At 37.2% G+C, this 22,501-nt stretch overlaps 1 protein-coding gene across 1 annotated transcript in view; it reads right to left on the bottom strand.

The window, feature by feature from the left end:
* Positions 1–22,501, bottom strand: part of EPB41L4B (erythrocyte membrane protein band 4.1 like 4B) — a 259,404-nt gene that overhangs the window by 14,135 nt on the left and 222,768 nt on the right. Inside the window, exons 21-24 of the mRNA XM_051995572.1 lie at positions 19,911–20,058; positions 18,970–19,047; positions 8,246–8,362; positions 6,748–6,816 (exon numbers count right to left, since the gene is read on the bottom strand). Of these exons, the coding sequence (XP_051851532.1) occupies positions 6,748–6,816; positions 8,246–8,362; positions 18,970–19,047; positions 19,911–20,058 (412 nt within the window). The remainder of the gene's footprint in view (positions 1–6,747; positions 6,817–8,245; positions 8,363–18,969; positions 19,048–19,910; positions 20,059–22,501) is intronic.

Below are 22,501 nucleotides of genomic sequence, written 5' to 3'. Positions count from 1 at the left end.
TAGTATGGAAATATGTTTTAAAATGATTGTATATGTATAACCTATATTTTGCTTGAGGTCTTGGGAAGGGGGAAGATATGAGAGTGAGGGAGGAAAAATTTGGAAGGCAAAATCTTACAAAAATGAGTGTTGAAAACTATCTTTACATGTAATTAGAAAAATAAGTATTACTAAAGAAAAAAAATATTTTCCCCTTCTCTATTACTTGTTTATCTTTTCTTTTGAACTATTTTGTTTTTACAAAACCATTTCAATGTTATACAATAAAAATTATTCATTTTATCTGACTTCAAATATCACCTCTCTTGCTCTTAAGTGTATTTATCTAACCACAACCTTTCTCTGGAGCTCTAGATCTCCAATTTTAACTGTCTATGGGTGTAACTAACTGTTGGTTGGCATTTTGTCCTCACTTACGCCCTCTAGTGTTAGATTAAAGTAGGGTTTCAGATCTCAAGATATGGATGTAAGGGGTGATTTGCCAGAGTCTCAATTTTTCATCCCAATCTTCTGATTGGAGCAACTAATTTAGAACAAGGCTCTTGTTCGCTCCAGGCCAAGGAAGTACAAGTAGACTCATAATTTAAATAGGTTACCTTCTTGAGGAAACCTTCCATGATACCTCAGCCAGCAGTAATTTCTTCATTTTCCGAATTTCTGTATCATTTTATTTAAACTTCTCTTAATGCATTTAATGTGCTTTTCAATCCTTTCTTAGCTTAAAAAGGCCGAGGTCTCCCATCTCATCCAGTGCCACCTCCAGGTGTCTTGATCTATATTTGGTTCTGGAGGGGAAAGTGAGGCAGGTGACCTTGCCCAGGCCTCCCTCATAAATCATTCACTTGCAGGTCAAGAAATCACTTCTCTCATATCATGGCCCTCTTTGAGAATGAATTCTTCCTTTTATTATCATTATAGTTCTTTCTCCTAGAGAATTGTAAATTCTGTGAGGGCAGGGAACATCTTTTATTCACCTCTGTTTTTTCATAATCCCTAGCACAAGACTTTGCATAAAAATAAGTACATTTTGAATTTAAAATGGTCCACAGTAGAAAGACACAATACTTTGGTAGAATAACTAAGAAATTAACTGTAAATTGCTCAGTAAAAGTCCTTGGACCTCAGTTCTCTTTATAAAGAAGCCTGAGCCTTGGAGCAGAGTAACCACAGTGATTTTAGGAAGGCTGACTAAATACTTTCCCCATGTCATACATGCAGACAATGTTAGCCTCCGCACTATGTAGGAATTGGACTTTAAGAGAGTAAGTTGCCACATCAATTCATAATTAATGTGTAGTTATCAGTGGGATCAACAGGTAGAATGCTGGGAGTCAGGAGGACCTGAATTCAAATCTAGCTTCAGACATGTACTTAATCCTGTTTGCATCATTTCCTGGACTGTGAAATGAATAAGAGAAGGAAATGGCACATCACTGTAGTATTTTTGCCAAGAAAAACCCAAATGGATCACAAAGGGACTATTATGACTGAAGCAAACAGATAACAACAACTTTAGGACCGAATGGGATTGATTGGATGAATTATTTCTCAGTACTGAGTCACATGATCCCTGTTCCCAGAACTGGGACTCTGGGGAGGGGGAGTCATATGATCTCTGGAGGGATGAACTTTGAACCCTGAGATATAGGAAGTTGCAAGAAGGGATGCGACTGTGGGAGGCAGCCAACATTGGTGACCATTGGTCAAAGAAGGCTATGTCCTTTTAGTCTATGCAATGAGGAGGCGCAGGTCTTTTGCTTTTAAACCCTGGACAAGCCAGAAGCTGGTCAGGTTCCAGGAGCATATGGCGGAGCTGGGATGGCTCCCAGGTGCTCCTGGGCCTCTCCCTGCAGGGATTAAATAAATGCTTTCTCTTTGTACTTGAAAATGTCTCTGATTAGTTAATTTGGGAAAGGGGGTCTTGCACCCGTCCCACACAGTTTTGTGGGGCTCAGCCGGGATCTGTGGCTTCCCAGAGAGATGGTCGGAATCCTGATTGAGATCAGACTCTCAGCCTCCCTCTCAGTGAAGAATGGGCGTAGGAGAGACACTCAGATAGAAACAGAAGGCACACAAGTCTTCAAAGATGAAATCCAGGTGAGAGAGAGCCAGATAATTTATGCATGTGTGATCCTGTTAATGTGCCCTTGAACTATCCTTGTGGGCCCTGGGATCACTAAGCCTTGGCTGATCCCGATTAAAGGGTGAGGACCAGGAAAAGGGGTTCTGTTAGCGGCATAGGACGGAGGCACTCTGGTGGCTATGAAAGTAGGCAACTCCTTCTGACCCTGGTCTGTCAAGCCACCCTGGGGGGCTGTCAGCTGTGCATTTGCTAGAGGGTGAGATTGGATGCTTTGAGAGGGGGCTGTCCAACTCAAATCTTTGTAGCAAAAGGAAAAAAAAAAAGTGGGTATTTCTGTTGTATGTGGGAAAGTGGGGCAGGGATGGTCTCTTCCATGTAATCTTTGTGTTTGTCTTTGTCATGTTTGCTCTGTGAGCTAGAATTTGTTAGGGGAAAAAAAAAGAGAGAGAAAGGTCTGACTTTCTTGTAGACTCCAACTCTGGTCAAAATTGGAGCTTTAGGAAAAATCCATTGGGAATAAAGATTGGGAAATTTGGCAATTGGTCATTTCAAATTGGTCAACTGGTCAATTCAATTAAATTGGGAAGGATCCTGAAAGAGTTAAAGAGCATTTCTTTCTTTTCCTTTCTTGTTACCTGATTGCAGCAGGGCCACATGGGGCCAGAGGGAGAAAAAGAAACTATGTTGTTTAGTGAAATTAATTATTTGAAATATGATAGCAAAAGCAGTTTTATATTATTGGGAATTTAAAGCTGTACTTGATTGGATTTTAAGTTAAAATATAGGTTATTAAAACAAAATGCTGGTAGCTTACCTTAGGGGAGGTCATGTTTGTATCTTCCTACTTAGAATGGTATGTTGCTTTCTAGAAATATTGGATAATTTGTAAACTATGAGTTATGCTTTAAAATTTTGTCAGCTCTGCTAGACATGTGTGGGTTTTATGGAGTTATTTAACTGTGCAGAAAAATTGAATAGGGATCGGTAGTTAGGAGAAATGCCATGTGGAATAGGGGAAAGTCGGCCATGGAAAGGGCCTTGTCAGGTGACAATCTAATCCTCTTCTCCCCATTAAATGTGGTGCAGCTTCTTTCTGGCTCAAACATTAATTGCTTATACTGCTTAAAGGAACCACCTACATTTAAGTAGTGTTAATAACTGAATGTTTTATTTTTATTTTTCAAGTCTATAGCTGTTCTAGCAGGTTTGTTGGAACCGTAAATTTTCTAAAAGCAATTTATTTCTATTAAGGTATCCCATCTGTCTTTAGCAAATTATTTAATGTTTATTTAAGTACATAATGATCTCCTTGTTTAAGGAATATGATAAAAAAAAAAAAAAACTAGAGCAGAATTTTAATCTGATCTGATAATTTGATAGTGTTATTTCCAAATATTTAACTTTTTTTTTTTAGAATGAAGAGAATTGAAGAGAATATTAATGTTAAATCTGAAAGGTTCTTTTATGTGGAAAAGGATATTCTGTATGAGGTTTAATTGATTATATTGAGTCATCTTAAAGTTGTACCATTATTTAAAGGTACTCTGAGAATAATAGTTTTTGCTTTTGTCCCTTTGAAAATGTTTCTGTTATGAACAATATGCAATTTAGAATTTTTCTATGTATGGGGTATTTTAAAAGCAAAATGATCTGTGTAATGTTGAACTTTGAACCATAAACTGTATAAGCTGTGAACTTTCTAGGATGAATCTCTTACTTGAGAGCTAGACTCATCTGAAGCTTTGATTAATGATAATTGCTGTAGGAGATAAAATCTCTTAGGACTGCAGCTGATATTATTTGGACTTTTAAATTCAGGTATGACTGTCTGGATACATCATCAATCTAGTGCTCCACCATTTGAAAGGAATATGCCATAGGCTACTCAGAAGTTGTTACAGGTGGGAGTTAGTATCTGGGTACGAATTAGAAGGACGATCTTGATCTCTGCTGAAGTAGGATCCTTTTGACTCAATTTCCCAGTGGTGTTCTTTTGAATGAGAACCCACTTGATTATTCCTGAGTCTAGCTTAAGGTGGAATTGTTAAAAATTAGGACAGTTGCCTAATGTAAAATTGTTTTAAGTAAATCATGTCCCTGATTTTTCCTCTTATAGTAAATGTCAGAGCAAGTGGTCAGTGGAAGATATAAAATACAATAGAAGTATATAGATATTTTAATTTGCTGCCCAGCCCTGGAGGACTTTCTGGTCGCTGCTATTATATCTTTTAACTCTTTTACTTCCTGGGGCTAGATTTTTCTTTCTCTAAAGACCTACTTCCACTCAAGTATTTGGGGCCATTCCCACTTTCCCTTTTGTTTATTGAGAGAAAGCAGGCAGTCTTATCACACCATGATTAGACTAAGGTTTTCCTTAGGATCCCTAAATCTGCCTTTTTTTTTTTGACAGTCTTTTTTAGAGTCTTTTACACTGTATGTTGATGGAAGGCAGGGCTAGGTCCTTGGGATCTCTGGAATCCCAATTCTAGACACCTGTACTAATTGGGTAAAAACCTTCCCTTGTAAGACTCTAGAGTTTTTGCTAGAAGAGATCATACGCACTGAAGGGCACATGTTCTACACATTGCACCCACTCCTTTGAGGGAACAAAAGCAAGAATTTAGGAAAAACATTCTTTGGTATCTATTCTATGAAAGCTGTCTGGATGAGAGGGATTTATGATAGTCTCATCTCCCCCCAGCCTTCTTCTGGGGGGGGGGTGTTCCTGGTTACTGTCCCTAGTAACCTCCATATTAACTCCACCTTTGTTTATTCTTTCTCTTTTACTCATATTTAATTCTTATATTTTAACATACTTGTGAGAGTGGCATCTTCCAGACTCCAAGTCTTGAAATTTCAATCATTTGGTTAGCCTGAAATCACCCGAGAACCTGATTCTGACACTTAGCACCCGATGCTGCTGTTACTGACTACAAGTCACTTATCTCTCCTCTTAAATCTGGACCCCACTGGAGCAGGGCTGGCTCTATGTCCCTTGTCAGCCTGAAGCAGCTGCAGAAGATGAGACCTTTGTCCCTTTGTCCCAAATGAAGCTGGATCTGGACTGCTTGAGGTGGGGATGGTGTAACTATGCACCTGAAGCCCTCAGCCCTCCACAGTGCTGTATTCTATGGCCGCCAGATGCCAATCTGTTCTGTGATGACAGAGTTTTCAAGACAGATAGTAGGAGTTGGAAACGGGGTCTGATTCCTGTTCATTATTTTAAGCAACAATATCCTGTCACCTGAAATGCTAATGCACTTAATCATTAGAATAGTTCAAGATTTAGCCAAGTTCAGGAGTAGTTAAAGTAGTTCCTGAAAGCTTCCACTAACGGGCAGGGGTCAGTTCTAAATGATAGAGGGCAGATTACAGTTAGTATTGAAGAGGGACCAGCTTGAAGGCCTGGGTTACAGAGATGCATATATTGGGATGAGAAATCTTCAAATGGATGAAACTTTCTTCACCCAGAAGTAACAATAATGCTTAATATTCATGTAGTACATTCAGTTTTGCAAAGTGTTTTACATATGTGATCTCATTTGATCCTCACAACTGCTGCAGACAACTATGCTGTAGATTATGAATGGATGTGACTATTTAAGGTGAACAATTCCCTCTAGATCCTGCAAATTATGGAGGATAACATGTTCTTGAATGCAAAACTTCCCTGAAAACCATCTCAATGTTTATTCATGAGGGGAAGTATATATTGAGATAAATATCATGATTATGCTCAATTTACAAGTGAGAGGTAGGTATTATTATTATTATCATCATCCTTAATTTACAAATGAGAAAATTATTAATGGACCTTTTCTGGTCCATTAGTAAGTATCCGAAGTAGGATTTGAATTCTTGTCTTCTTGACTTCAAGACTAATAGGCTAACCACAGCAACTCCTCACTGCATTAATGCAGCTCATTATACCTGGAAGGCTCCCATACATATTATTTGGGGATTTTTGTGCAGTTATAGCAGGTTCAGGCTCTTTCAACTCCTGAGATACAGTAAAATCACATATTCTAGAGGACCAATCTCTAAAGTGAGAGAAGTGTTTTGGCCCAAAGGAATAGGATGAGATCAACCAAGTGGACATTTGCCTTTTACTTAAAGAACTCTAATGAGGGGTAACTCACTATCTCCCAAGAAAACCCATTCCACCTTTGTTTAGCTGTAACCATTAGAAAAAACTTCCTAAAATTTGCCTGCTTGCATTTCTCCCACAAATGCAGGAGGAGAAACCTCTGGCTCTGTTACCACTTCACTCTCTCTCACATGATTTCTCAGAACTACTGCATCTCAGGAGTTGAAAGAGACTTAATTTGCTGTAGCTGAACAAAAATCCCCTATCTAACATGCAATAAGGTCATTTGGGTGACCTTGAGCAACTAACTTGAACTCTCTGAACCTCTGCTTCCTCATCTGTAAGATAAGAAGGTTGGCTTAGATGGCCTTTCTATAGTCACATAGGCACTAATTGGTGGAGCTTAAACTAAAATGCAGGTTTTCTGCCAAATGAATTGCTCTTTCCGAATTTGGCTTGTGTTTTATAGAGACATTTGGCATGATTTTCTGATATTCTATTTTTGGAGTGGAAGAGACTCATTCTGATTTGGGGATGATGTTTTAGAAACACATTTTCTGTTGTAGTTTCTACTTACAATTAGCTGTGGTGCTGTTGTGAAAGGATCCAAAAAGGGATTAGATGGATCAGCAGGGAACGTCTTTATCTTTCAAAAAAAAAAAAAAAGAAATAAAAAGAAGGATATTATTTTAATTGCACAAAACTAAAGGTGAAATCGAATTTTTCAAGCTATAGCACTATGTTTTAGAATGTAAAACTGAGCCAGTTCATGATAGTGAAAAAATATAAAAGTAAAACCTCAAAACATAGTTAGATACTCAAAGAACAAAGGTGAAGAGCTAACTAGGTGGCTTCATCCATGCAATTAGACTGTTGTGCAACCATAAGAACAATACCTTGATTTGTATTCATGCTTACCTGATGGAGGGCTGGTGGTCGGTCTCATCACAGAGAATACCCCTCATCAGGGTTTTCTTCATTGTCACAGGGATCACCAGGCATGCTGGGTCCCAGTGGCAAGACAAGGCTCTCTACATAAGAGGGTCACATTTGTTGTTGAAAAGACTTATCAAAAATTGGGGGGTAGATAATGAGGAAAAAGCTACTTCTTGGATTCTGCTCACGACTGAATGCAGTAAATTAGTTCAAGAGCCTAGTGGCCCCAGTGCCATGACAGTTCTCTGAGGAGGACACTGAAGATGCACTTCCCGTAGATAAACTGGGTTATGCGGGTGACCTTCCCAACTGGAAGCAGAATCTGCAGTCAGAGCATTCAAACTATGGTTGATTAATGTTTGCTAATCCATATTCAAGAACTTCAGAGTGGTTCTTGTAGCCTCATGATACTCTAAGAAGTGAGTCAGGATTGGAGTTTGTGAGATATTATAGGTAGAACAGTTCTAAAAATCACAAGGTTCCTAAGGGTGTGGTGGACTAGTTCTGGTGCTAATCCAGGGATTATCACCTCTTTTGAAGGAGTCCCAAAATGGCCTCAATAGGGGCTCTCTGGCTGTCCCTTTCCCCAAATGCTCTTTGCACTTTCATCTTGCTTTTGTATTTTACCAGTTAAACATAGCAATCAGTGCTTCATTGCAACAGACTTGGTGCAGGTAGGAGGGGAAGGGGCTTCCAAAGTCTGCCGATGCTAAATTGTGACAAGTATCTAATAATCCAACAGATTTCACTAAGGTCAATATGTCGGTGAAAAACAAGGTATTGTAGTGATCTACCCCACCACCACCACCACATTTTGCTATATTCACAGTACGAGATAGATGGTTTTATCTATATGAAATATAAGGAAGGGGGTTTATAAAGCAGGGAGGAACATTCCCCCCCACCTGATAAAAATTTGGTGAGAGGAAGGGTTCTGTCTTGGAAACACACCGATGATAATTGCCCAGAATGACTGATAACTTAAAAAGTGACTACTCTTACATTTTTTGTAGTGAATACAAGCTGTGTCATCTAAGGTAGAGCTTAGGTCTATAGAATCACGAGTATTCTCATCCTTCCAGCGGCCACCTTTGCAGGACACTCTCAAGGCTGATGGGCGTCTACATAGCTATACCTACCAGCCTTGTTTTGATTGGAGGGCCCATGCAAGCTTCATTTTTCTCTTCTTTCATTTGAATAGAAATTTGAGGATAGCAACGAGAGTGTGCAGGATTTATGGCACTGGAGGACTCTGCCTGCTCATAAGGAGAGGGGAGAAGAAGAGGAGGAAGAAATGAGAGGAAAGGAAAGAAGGGGAAAGTGAAACAAGGGAGAGAGGGAAGAAAGAAAGGATGGAAGGAAAGAAAGGGAGGAAGGAGGTAAAGCGCAAGAAGCATCCATCAACTTTACACCACTCACGTGTTGGACACTCTAGGGCTCCCCCCACTCCCTCTCTTCTCCCAACTAGTTCCTTACACCCCTCCAGATGGCTTCTTGTCCCTCCCTCCCACTTGTTTTCCTCCTCCTCCATTTCTCTGAGACTCTTCTCCTTCTCTCCAAAACACAAGTCTTTTTCTCTATTAATAAAACCAGATGACAAATCAATAACCTTAACCTTTTCCCACTCCCAAACTTAAATGTATCTTGGAGGGTGTGTATGTGTGAGTGTGTGTGTGTGTAAAGTTTGTCTTAAAAGAATATGGCTTAGTTCTGAATTTTCACTTTCACTTGTTTTCATTTAAGTTTTTTGAATGTCCTTGAAAGAAAAGTCTGTGTTTGCATCTTTGCTCTCTATATGTCTTAAAGCTATAATTGGGTTGAGAGAGAGTGCCTTTTCTGATTCCCTATATTTCCTTTCCCAAGGCCCAAGACAGTGCCGTGCATATAGTGAAAGCCAAGGAATATTTGATGAGTAGAATGCATAGATGAAAAGTGCTCAGTTATAATGACTGTAACTCAAGTTCCAACACCAGTTTTTATTTTAAATTTGGATCACTGAATCAAGAAAATGATATTTTTCAGTATTAAATTTAATTCAGACATTTAGTAGGTTGACTATGTGAAAGGCACTGTTTTAAGTATTGGGGCGACAAAGTTAAAAGCACCACCAGCCCAGCCCTCCCTCAGGAGGTGTATTGAATACTGGGTGGGTGGGAGAGACACATATACAAATAAATGATATAAAGCAGAATGGAATAGGGCCGAAGGAGAGGTACAGACAAAGTGCTCTGGAACAATCTGAAGAGGGAGAAAACACTCTCATCTAGGGGGAATCAGGGAAGGTTTCATGGAGGAAGTGGTGCCTGAGGTAGGCCTGGAAGACAGAAGGCTCCAGCAGGCAGAGATGAGGCACAAATGCATTCCAAGCATGGGGGATGGCCTATATGAAAGCAGAGAAGTGGGAAAACAGCTAGTAGCCCAATCTAGAAAATAAATAAACCATGGCTCAAAAAGGTAGGTTTGAGTCAGTGTTAAGTATCAGTATAATCCGAATAAGGAGCCATGGAGAATTTTTTAACTAGGTGGTAATTAATCAGGTCTATGTACTTGAAAGATTATTTTCGCAGCTAAGAAACTTTTGTTGTATTTATCTTGCTATAGAGAATAAAAAGAGGCCTCCTGTCAGAATTCACATTCATCAGTATTCAAGGAAATTTTAATGTCTTTTTCTTTTTCTTCAGACAGTTCGTTATTCTTTTAGATCAAGGATTCTTAACTTGCACTCCACAGATCCCCAAGGGATCCATGGACAGATTTCATGCATAAATTCAGGTGGGGGAAAATATTACATTTTTATTTAAAAATAATTGATTTCCTTTGTGACTCTATTTGTATTTTAAAAACATCATTCTAAGGAGAGATCCATAGGCTTGACCAGACACCATGTCTCCATGACACTAAAAAGATTAAGAACTCCTGCTTTAGATTATAGGTTTTTCAAGGTTTTGTAGTTCAATGTAGACACATTTTAGGTGTGTCTGGCTCTTTATGTTCCTATTTGAGGTTTTCTTGGTAAAGATACTTGAGTGGCTTACCATTTCCTTCTCCAGCTCATTTTACAGATGAGAAAACTGAGGCAGATTGGATTGTGTTTTGCCTAGGGTCCCATAGCTAGTCTCAGGTCAAATTTGACCTCAGGAAGAAAAGTCTGACTCCAGTTTTAATGAACAGTAATTTGCTTCTTTTTTTCCCCCAGAAACAGACACATCTTTAATATGTATTCCTTTGAGTGTGCTTTTTATCATGTAGTTCATATTTTTAACATATTCTAAGCTGAGTTACTTTGTACAGAAACACAACAATGGGGTCTTCATCCTGCTAGCAGAGAGAGCCTGAATGAAGACAGAATCTTTCTCAAGGAGGGTGAGGTGAAAAAGGTGTGTTTGGTTGCATAGTACTATGGCAGTACTCCCCCAGCCTTTGCTTCCAGAGGGGCCATAGCAGCCACTTCTGTGATATACAAGGGAACACACTCTAATTTCCCTCTGTCTCAAGGAAAGGGAAATTCAGTATTAGGAGCCTCCAGATATCATTAGGAGAGAACCCTCAGAGAAGACAAACTTCCTAAGAGGTGGAAAAATACAGTCTGTTTCCATGCTGTAGTTTCTCATTTTATTGTTTGGCCTTGGGGGCATATTCATAATAAGTTATGTGAATTTACAATATATTTGCCAGTGAGCCAATCAAGATAATGTGATGAGGCCTGATTGTATTCCAGCTAGGAACAATGGCCTTTAGACATATCATCCAGACCTTTATCTCCAACTGACTTTACTTGAGAGTCTAACCAGGAAAACAGCACAACTAATCTTCCCCTCAAAATTTACCCCTCCTCCTAATTTTGTTATTTCTGTTAATCCCATATTACCCTTCTTTCCAGACTCAGAACCTCAGTGTCATGTTTGATTTCTTCTCTCATTCTAGTCATTTCTTTAAAATCCTGCAGATTCTATTTTAATAATCTCTCTCATATCAATCACTCTCATCTTAGTTCAGGCCCTCATACCTTCTTGCCTGGCTTATTTTTAATAGCCTCTTAACTGGTTTTCCAGTCTTTTATTTCTCTGACCCACCATTCACATGGCTGCCTCAGTAATCAGATCATGTCACTGCTCTTACTTAAAAAGCTTTAGTGATTTCCTATTGCCCAATGAATAAAGTAGAAACAAACTGAATTTTAAAAAAATTGTATATGGTGTAGCTTAAATCACAAACTGAAATAATTTTCCAGGGTTTCAGCTTTCTGGAATCATAAAATCAGAGAATTTCAGAGTTGGAAAGGACCTCATTGATTCATATCCAATATCTAGTCCAATTCATATCTCCAAAAGAATTCCCATTATAACATACTCAATAGAATGGTTGTACAGCTTGTTCTGAAAGATCTCCATTGCTTTCCAAGGCAGCCCATTCTTATTTGAGAATGCTCTAATTGTTAAGATTTTTTTCTCTGATATCAAGTCTAAGTCACCTCTTTTCAACTTCTTTTTCCATGATAGACCTTTAAATATTTGAAGGCCAAATCTTGGCATTCAATGGAATGGTAGAGATCATTTAATCCAATCTCTCAACCAAAAAAGATATCTCTTCAACAACATCCTAGGAATCATCTGGCCTTTCTTTGAACACTCACATTGAAGAAAAAAATCCTTACCCAGTGAGATATCCTATCTCATTGTTGAACACATCTAATTGTTAGTTCTTTCTTGAAAGACTCTTTGCTTCACTGTAATTTCTACTCTACTACCTTCAGTTCTATCCTCTGGAACTTTAGATAATCAATCAAAACCTTCATCCCTATGGCTGTTCTCTTCCTATCTCTCAAACACTACTGCAAAAAAAATTTTTTAAATCAGACTGAGTAAAATGATTTATTAAGCTGTCTTGATTCCTTCAGGAATTTGATCAGACAAGACACCATCAATGCTCACACAATGGGCCAGATTATCTGGGGCTTAGCTTCAGAGTAATGACATACTTTAAAATAACTTTTAAGGTTCAGACCTCTTGATGTCAAATATTTTTAGAGGAGTTTAACCCAATCTTAAAAATGTTTTGAGCTACTTATATCCTTCAGGTTGCATTTGTCCTATTTTCTTTTTTTCCTTCTGTCAGGGGAAATGGAGAACTCTAATCATTATTGCAGAACCTTTTATGATTATATTGAATTGCTTTTAAGCTATCTCTTCTCTAAGCTAAAAACACTGAAATTTTTAGCTTTTTCTTCCTACATCTGTCCACTTCCCACTGAAAATGTGTTGTATTTAATGTTGGTTTTTGGTTTTATCTTGAGACCATTCCAGGGTTAATTCAAAGAATCTTAGATACAGAAGGGACCCCATAGGCCATTTACAATATTCCCAACCACAAATCAGTTATCATTCAGGATGAGTTAGATTTTCATTGAGGAGGAATAAGCTACCTTCTGAAGTTGTCCATCTCACTTCTGCATAACTTTATAGGAAGTTTTATCTTATATCAAATTTAAATTTACTCTTTTTTCAACCTCTGTTTCTAGTATTGCCCTCCATCAAAACAAGTTCCTCTTCCATGTGACAGTCTTTCAAATATCTGAAGATAGCTATCAAGTCTCCCCCAAATCTTTTCTTCTCCAGGCTAAATATCCCTACTTTCTTCAATGGAATCTAATAGCAATTAATACTTATTGTCAAAATAATTTTTCCTTATGAGCAGATCTAACCATCTACACAACCAACTCTAGTGGCTTCCTCTAAGCCTTTAGAAGAAAACATAAATATTCCTTTTAAAACTCTATGCAACCTGGTTCCATCGTGCCTTTCCAGTTTCTCTGGACATTACTCCCTCTCCCACATTCTTTGTGTTCTTCTTCTTTCACAACAATCCATCTCTCATCATCTTTGCACTACCCTGTACTCCCTGCCTGGAATATATTCCTTTTTTACTTCCCCCTCAAAGAGTCTTCCTCTTCCATTAAGATATAGCACACATATTTTCTGCAATATTCGTGCCTTTCTTCCCAAATTGTTGTTCAGTCATTTTCAATTATGTCTGACTCTTCATGAATCTGTTTGGGGTTTATTAGTTTTTTTTTTTTTTTTTGACAAAGATACTGGAATGATTTGCCATCTCCTTCTCTAGTTCATTTTACAGATGAGGAAATTGAGGTAAAGAGGATTAGATGACTTTCCAGGGTCATACAACTAATAAATATCTGAGGCTAGATTTGAATTAGGCCCAGTGCTCTATCCACTGTACCACCTAACAGGTGTAACCACCTAACTGCCTAATGACTATAATTTGGGTCCAGCTATTCAACCAGTTCTGAAGCTTCTTAATTTTATTCTTGTTCTATTAAGCAGTGACATAAAAACATTACACAGGATATAGATGATCCTAAGTACATAGGGGCTGGTCAAAGAATAATAGATAGAAAACTGAATGATGTGATCCTTGGAATGTGAGGAAATTTGATGAAGGTTTCCAGCATGTTGGTTAGATCCTCAGTGAAGGGTTTGTGAGTGAACTGGGAGGAAAATTATTGAATGGGATGCAAAAGTGTGAATAGATTGTTATGGGTACCATTGAAGGTATATCCCATGTCTATCTAGCCAAAAGGAATATAATACTATGAGAGGTCCATGTTCTCATTATAGCAATGTTCCCTTCCTGTCCACTTTTCTGTAAAAGTTATATAATTAGTAAATGGTAAATCCACAAATTCAAGACTTCTGGATTCTAAGGCCATACTATTGACTATGATTTTTCTGCTGATTCTTTTTAAATAATGAGAGACCCCAACGATATTGAAAAGAGGGGATTGTGTTTAAATTTGAAGAAACCTGAGACCCTGAGAGGTTCAGAGATTTACCAAGTTGTAATGGCAAAGCTGGGATTTCAAACAATGTCCTTTGAATCAAGGTCTCTTTTCCCTGTGTCATGCTGATAAAGGAGCTGTAGTAACCTGGGCAAGGAATCAAAGAAAGAGCTTCCTCTCGGCTGATAGATGGGCTTTTGGCAATCTCTGGAAGAAATGCCAGGAAATAAAACACTTTCTTCAGCAAAAATCTGGACAAGGGTATTTGTTAAAACAGCACATGTGTCATTCTAACTTTTAATAGCCACTGCTATGTGTGAGATTTTATTTTTAGTTGAGAATTGCATTTTTCTCTTATTATAAAAGAAAAATATAAAAGCATATTATAAAGTATAAAAGTAATAATAATAAAGCATTTATATAGCATCTTAAGGTTTGCAAAGCACTTTGCAAATACTATCTCATTTTATCCTTATAACAGCTCTGGAAGGTAGTCACTATTGTTGCCCCCATTTTACAGATGAGAAAAAAAAATACAAAAGTTAAATGACTTGTCCTGGGTCACATGGCTAATGATTGTTGAAGTGTCTAGGCTGGAGTTAGAAAGATTCATCTTCCTGAGTGTAAATCTGATCTCAGGCATTTACTAGATGTTTTACCCTGAACAAGTCACTTAAACCTGTTTGGTTCAGTTTCCTCATCTGTAAACTGAGCCAGAGAAGGAAATGGAAAACCAAATTTTGAAAAAAAAAAAAAATCCCAAATGGGGTCCACAAGCGTCACACATGACTGAAATGACTCAACAGCAACTTCTTTGTTTCAAATCCAGCAGTAAATCCATGATGGCACCAAGATGTATAGTTGTCACATTTTATTTACTGATCTCCTACTCCCAGCAAAAACAAAACAAAACAAAATCTCAAACCCTAAAAGTCCTTGTGCTTCCTACTTTATTAAAGTGACATTTCCTTGTTTCTGTTAAACTAGACAAATCCAAAGTACAAGAGAATGAAACAAATTAGTTTTCTTAGAGACCTGCTTAATTAAAAATGATGAAAAGTAGATCATTCTCTGCTAAGAATTGTACCAATGAATTCTCTATTCACATAAATGCTTTGGTATTCATATTATTTTAGTAAGAAAAACCTTGTACAGTACTAGCATAAGGGAAGGCTATTTGTCTGTTGTTCTACATTTCTTTATATTATTTTTATTTAAAAAACAAACACCACCAATGTCCTTGAGACTCCTTCTATATTATTGAGCTTGAGTCCTAAGAATGACCCAATGTTTGTTTCCATAAAACTCATAGATAAACTTCTTATTTTAAAACTCAGTTCTCCAGTCCTGTGTCTAGACGGAAATATTTTCCTAGTTTAGCCCCAAAGATAGCTAAGTTTGACCCTTGACCCAAAAAGTCCATCCAGTTTAGATCTTGAAAGGTGAAGAATGGTCTAATGGGTTTTTAAAGATTACATGAGTCACCATAGTCTGCTTTGCTAACCAGACAAGCTTCTATATGGAGACAAGGATCCAGAGAAACTCAGTATTCGTTACACACCTTGTTGTGTTAGGGTAAAGTTCCCTTTTGAGGAATCTGGGCAATGTAGTAGATAGAATGCTGGGCATGGAATCAAGAGGACCTGAATTCAAATCTGCCCTACCAGCTGGGTAGGGTGATCCTGGGTAAGTCATGTAACCCTGTTTGCCTCAGTTTCCCCATTTGTAAAATGAGCTTGAGAAGGAAATGGCAAATTTGCCAAGAAAATCCCAAATGTGGTCATGAAAAATCAGACACAATTGAACAACAACAATTGCAATTCAAACCTCCTTTTATTAACTGTTCTATACCTTGGTGACGAATGCCTCATTTTATCTCAACATTGATCCTGAACAGGTTGTCATTAATAAAAATCTTCAGAGACTTCATTTTGTTTATGGAATAAAATTTAATCTCCTTGGTCTGGCATTCAAAATTTTTCCTGATGGTCCCTCTTTTCTGCAGCCTTACTTCAAATTACTCCTCTCCCTATACTTTTCACTCCAGGCAAACTGTCATGTTCCCTGACCCCTGAACACAATATTACCTTCTATCTGTTCTTTTCTCAAATTTTTCCTCCCTTTTTGGCTTAACTTGTTAAATTCCTACCCACACTGGAAAGCTTTTATTAAAGACCCATGATCTCATCTAGCATTCTAGGATCCATCAGTAATATTAATAATAACAATACTGATGATGAGAATGATAGCTAACACAGCACCTACCATGTTCCATGCACTAGACTAAGCACTTTACAAATATTGCCTCATTTGATCCTAAAAACAACCCTAGGAGTTAAGTGTTATTTTTATCCCCATTTTATATATGAATAAATTGAGGCAAGTGATTTGCCTAAGGTCACACAGCTAGAAAGTATGAGATCAAGTTCTTGGTTCCAGGCCCAGAACTCTAGTCACTGCACCACCTTCTCCCCTTGCATTTCATATATCATTTTTGCAGGCAACTCTCTAATGTATTTATATTATATATATATATATTACATTTCATATGTAAAAGGGCATATTATAGTTATCTTAGTGTGTTACTCCCCTACTCAACTCCATTGATTTCCTCTAAAATCAAACAAAAACTTCTCTTTTTAGTTTCTAATGCCCTAACCAATCTTTCCAATTTCATTAGCCATTATTCTCCTTCTTGCAACCTATAATCACTGCAAAAGTGATTTTTCTCTTTGTTCCTTACACATAACGCTTCACCTAATTACATCCATGTCTATAATATAGTTCTTCTCATTTCCATCTCATAGAGAAGCCCTCTTCCTTCAAGATGCAGCTTTAGCGCCAACTTGTACATGAAAACTTTCATGATCCCTCAAATGCCTTCCCTCCCAAATGATTTTGTGTGGAACTATTTTGTATTTATTCTTCCTCTAAATACATATACATAAACGTATATCCTTGTTATCTATTTATTCAGAACTAAGCTTTCTGCCAAGAAGAATTATTTGTTCCAAAGAATTTGTCTCTCTAATGCCTGCTTCAGTGCTGTTAGGTGCTTAATATATATTTACTGATTACTTGTTTGATTTCCTATTTTATTCTTCTCTTAAATTGTAAGATATAGGAAAAAAGAGACAAAAGGTGGACTTAGCACATCACTTAGCATTCTGCACATTAACATTACTAAGCACATACTGCATCAGCACCTCATATTCACTGGGCTCACCTGTGTGTCTTAGATTCACCTCATGATTTGTACGGATTCTCCATTTGCATCTCTCCTCTATATGGCCTCTAAACTTCCCTCCAACTAGCAATCTTATAGCTTTGAGCTTAAATTATAGCAATAGCCTCTTAACCTACATCTCTTCCTACAGTCTTCCCTCCATGAGTCCATTTTGCGCACTATTGTCAAAATAATCTCCTTCCAGTTCTGAAAGGAATTGTGTTATTTTCATCTTAAAAGAACCATCAAAGACCACAGCCTACCTTTAAAGAACCAACCTGTCCCAGTGACCCCTCTATTATCAAGCTTGATATTTGAGTACTTCAAAAAAGGGTCCCATCCATTTTAGCCACAGGAATCTGTTTGCTGTGTCACATGCATAACTTGCCCATTCTCCCCTATATTCCTCATTTTATGGTTTTATTTTAGGCTCTACCTTATTTAGGTTCCCTTGGATTCTCTTTCTTTCATCCCTAATCTTACTCCAACTTGTTCTTTCTTTTAACACAACTACAAACTTGCATCTCAAAAGCTTTCTCTATCCCACTTTGGTTATTTGCTTATTCTACATCATTTTAGGTATTCCACGTACTATTCTTATTCATACTATTCCATAGAGATGTTTCCCTACCCAACCAGGTTACAAGCTCTTCAGAGCAAGAACCACATGTCCTCCCTTTCTCTCAGCACTTAGAAGAAAAATTTTCATTTGATAGGACCTTAACACATATTTATTCACCAGCTTACAGAAGTGTGATTTCATTTTACCTGTAGAGGAACTTAGGTCAAGTCTGTGCTAAGTCTAGATAAGTTCTCTAATAGCTGATAAGCCCTTCTCTAAATGATCTATGGTCAATAGTTAACTATGCGTTATGGAAATGTGTTAATAAGTTAGTGGACATTCACTTTGGATTTTGAGAATTTGTCAAATTTAAAAAAATACCACTTTTAATAAAAAGAAAATCTCATGGTGACTGCTGGGGGGAATAGCAGTTGCTTTTATTTACACTCAAATTTGAATCTTTGTTAATCTCAAGTCCTGTATATGAGTAGAAGATAAATTGAGCCCAGGAAGATTGCAAGGTTATTGATCCAGAATTATGAGATTTCTGCATCAAGGAATTTTAATAGAATATAGGATACCAAGGTGATCTCTGTGCCATATTTATCAAATTGCAAAAACCTCTGCAACAAAGCTGTACTGGGGAGAGACAATTTACTTTCCTCCCTCTGATGAATGTGTGCAAGGGGCAGAGAGCAGGAAGGTGTGAAAGCAGGACCTGAGTGGGCTGGTTGAAAAGCAAAAAAGAATCACTAAATGAGCATTTGAAGCAGGGGAGTAAAGAGGTTGACTGCTGGGAAGATACAGAAGCAGATGGATACCTGGCATGCAGCAGCCAGAGAGAGGGGGCTTATATAGAATTAGGTCATCCCACAAACACATGAAGCCAAGAAGCTGCAACACAAGCAGGGACGAGACTGACAAAGAATGGCTTAACAAGTGAACCTGCTGTGGAAAGTACTGTAGTCATACTCAAATATGTGAAATATAACAAGACCCAGAATAGCTTCTTTCAAGGATAAGGGTACAGAAACTCTGAAAGTGTCTATCATATCCACCAAAACCTGAAGGAAAAATGCAGTCCCAGAAATTTATTGGAATGAAGGATTTCAACTCATATTATTGAATGTATGTTGAATACAGCATTGAATTAATCTTTCTAAGAGGTATATCATGATTTGCAATGATCCAACATGTGCCCTATGGTTTGTAGCTATTCTCATTTGTAGAGATTTCTTTGAAAAGAATTTTACTTTGAAAAGCAAATTCTAAAATTTACCATTGGTGTAGCTTCTGTGAAATCCATCAAAAGGTCACCTGGTCCCAGGGTAAACACATCTCCTGTGTCAGAGGGACTCTAAAAAGGCAGAAAATATTTCCAGATTAACAATGGCCCATCATTTAAAAGTATAATATATACTATATTTAATAAGAAAACTATAGTTATACTCCACATTTTTCCCTTTATAATATTAGTAATGGGAAACAGGACTAGCCAAATATGGTCTAAACTATTTGCAAACATCAAAAAATGTAGCTCAGGTTTTCAATCAATGTAATTATTGCCTCAGACACTAGTGTGATATTGGGTAAGTCACCAAACCTCTGTCTGCCTCAGTTTTCTCATCTGTAAAATGGGGATCATAATAGTACCTATTTCCCATAGTTTTTCTTAGAATAAAATGAGATATTATTTGCAAAACTCTTTGTAAACCTTAAGGCAGTAATGTAAGCTATAATTTCTCGAGGGCATAATTTCAAAGAATGCAGGATTGTTAATTTTCAAGACCTAGGTTCTAGTCTCATTTCTATTATAAACTAGCTTTGTGATTTTAGGGGAGATAATTTCTCTTGGTCTCTATATTCCTATTTGTATAATGGAGGTGAGGGATGATCTAAATGATATCTCCAATTCTTTTCAGTTTTAAGATGCAATGATTCTAAGATTTGACATACCTAGATAACAAAAAGCCACAGATTGTAGAGAAATAGATCATACATCATGACATAATCATGGAAGTGACAAAAATTCATGGAATAATAATGAAAGATTACAGACTAGGTATAGAGCTGATTTTTGTATAAGCTTTGACTACACTGTTCTCTACGTTGTGTTGAATCAAAAGGGGAAGAATGACATGCTTTCCACTTCCTATCTATATGTACTGCAGGTTCAGTATAGTCAGTCCTTTGTATATCTCTTCCCCTCTTGTACTGCACCTTTGCACGGGGAGATAGCTGGGTTTGCCCTTCCAGCTTCTGAGGTGTACTGATTTTCTGGGATGCTGGAGATCCTGGTGGTCCTGATGCTGTTGTTGCCATGGCAGCAGCCAGGGCTGGAGGAAGGTCATCTTCATCACTGTGGTTACTGAAAGTACATGAAGCTCTGCTCATTACAACAAAGGGGTTTCCAAAGGAAGGAGATTCAAGAAGGATATGTCTTCACAGGGACTGACCTAGTTATTTTGTTCCCTTAATATTGACCAAGCAGCTTACAATTTTGTTTCCAAATTATTTTTAAAAAAGCTATTTGCTATAAATTATCTCCTAGAGGGAAAATAAAATGCATTTTTTTCCATTTTGCATGTTGGCTTAAATTTAGTTTGATATTTTCCACTGCATATAATTCCTTAATAATTGCTAATTTGCTCTTTTAAATATATTTATCAAAAATAAAGATATATTAGATCCTTTGAACAAAGACTGAAAATTGTTCAGCTAAACACTGACACTTCTGACTACATATGCACGCAAACACACACACACACACACACATACATACACACACATATTTTGGGTATGTATGTTTTCCTCCAGGATGGCTATAGATTTAAAACAATGAACCTAACACAACTCTGTTAGCATATACAATTTGCTGAAGTTTATGGTGACATTCAATCCAAATGTGGACAGTAAAAAACAGTTTAAGACCAAAAAATGGTGATTCTTTTATAAGTGTAAGGACCCTTTTTAGAAGTCTATCAAACACTCATGAGGCTTTAAGGTAAAAAAACAAAAACAAAAACCAAAAGCAACCCTCATTTGAGAGAGGCTCTCATTGCCAGAGATGGAAAGGATTCTTCCTTCTCCTCATTTTTGTCTTCTGTTTGGTAATCCTGACTCTTCAATGCTGACGTTATTCTGCAAGAGCCACTATGCTCCCAAAAAAATTATGGGAATAGGGTAGATCTTTGAAGAGACTCCTTATATAAGATTATAAGATTTCTTAACTAAGCAGTTTTCCCCCACACCAGTTTTCTTAGATTGCCTTGAAAAAAAAAAGAATTATCAACATGTTGATTCTTTTAGAAGAGCCAATTCTTTTTTTCACTTTTTCCCCCCAGAATTTCTTATTTCATCCCTTTGTATCTCCCATGTTCACTAATAATCACTAATTTTCCTCTACTCAGGTACTTAAATAAATATTTTTTTTAAATGAAAAAAAAAAAAGCAAGTTTCATATTCTTGATAGCAACAGGGCTGTCTCTATTACCAGGAAACCAAATGTTTTAATCATTTTAAACCCTCACTATGGTAAAAGGAAGGCATCTAAACCACTTCCCCCATATTCCTTGTCATTTTTACCATAACTTATGTGGTAGATATGATATAGGGTGTGTGTGTGTGTGTGTGTGTGTGTGTGTGTGTGTATGTGTGTAAATAATTTATGGAAGGGTATAACCAGTGACTGGGGTAGGATCAAGGATGTAGTTGGAAGGAGGGGAGCATTAAGAGGAAATTCCAATGATGTAAAAACAAAAGACTACAATAAAACATTTTTTTTTTTGAAATAAAAGGAAAAGAAATAGTTCATAGAGTTTTGCTACCCTGTTAAACTTCTGCTTTATGCCATGCCAAACCTTCTGTATTTTATGATCTGCTACTCATTCCATTTGCTCAGTTTGCTTCCATCCTGCTCAGTTTTCCCTCTTTTCCTTTGAATTTAGGCATTTACATATCATTTTGAAAATGTGACTTGGTCCAGGTGCTTCTCAGTTACAAATGTTCAGACGCCTTACAATCAGGCTTTCTTAAGGAGAAGTCTAAATTTCAGCAATCTGCCTAAAAGTTCTATATCATCTATTCTGAATCACTTCAGAATATGCAATTCTTCCCATTCCTTCTGTTGTCACTTCTTACAGCCTTGAAACTTATCTTTGCTCTCCTAGCATTTCCAACACACTAATCCTAACCACCTGATGTTCTCTTCCTATTCAAGGCTTGTCATTTTGTGAAATTTTATCTAATTAATTATGTGTGATGTGGCTTTCTACCATCCCAGTACAATTTCTTTTTCCACCAGAAAATATAAGGTATATAAGCTTCAAGAGGTCAAGGTCACTTATTATGTATGTGTGAAAATTCAGCACTCACTAAGGAAGCTATGTGAAGATAATCCTGGAAAAATGCATATATTTATCCTGAGGAAAACGGAACCTTAACCAGAATACAATTTCCTTTTTGAACATATGTAGAAAATGGAACCTTACCCAGAATACAATTTTATTTTTGAACATATGTAGAAGAATCAGGCATGGGATTACAAACTATGAAGACCATCCTTATTTCTTACCTTGTCTATCTAGCTGTGAAGTATCCCTGGAACTTTGGGAAGTTTGGAGAGTCTAGCTCTGCACTTACAGCTCCTAATTTCCCCCCATTCATTCTAATATACCAGCTCTGACTACTGTAGTGAACAGTATCAATGTACTACTATATATGTTATTTATATTGTGAAAGTGAAGGACAAGAATTAGATAACATGGTCCTGCGTGAATATCCATGGAAAATTATAATAACAAAAGAAGTTT

This window comes from Antechinus flavipes, chromosome 1, assembly GCF_016432865.1.
Source record: "Antechinus flavipes isolate AdamAnt ecotype Samford, QLD, Australia chromosome 1, AdamAnt_v2, whole genome shotgun sequence".
Classification (NCBI taxonomy): domain Eukaryota; kingdom Metazoa; phylum Chordata; class Mammalia; order Dasyuromorphia; family Dasyuridae; genus Antechinus; species Antechinus flavipes.
This window is presented reverse-complemented; position numbering and strand designations above follow the sequence as displayed.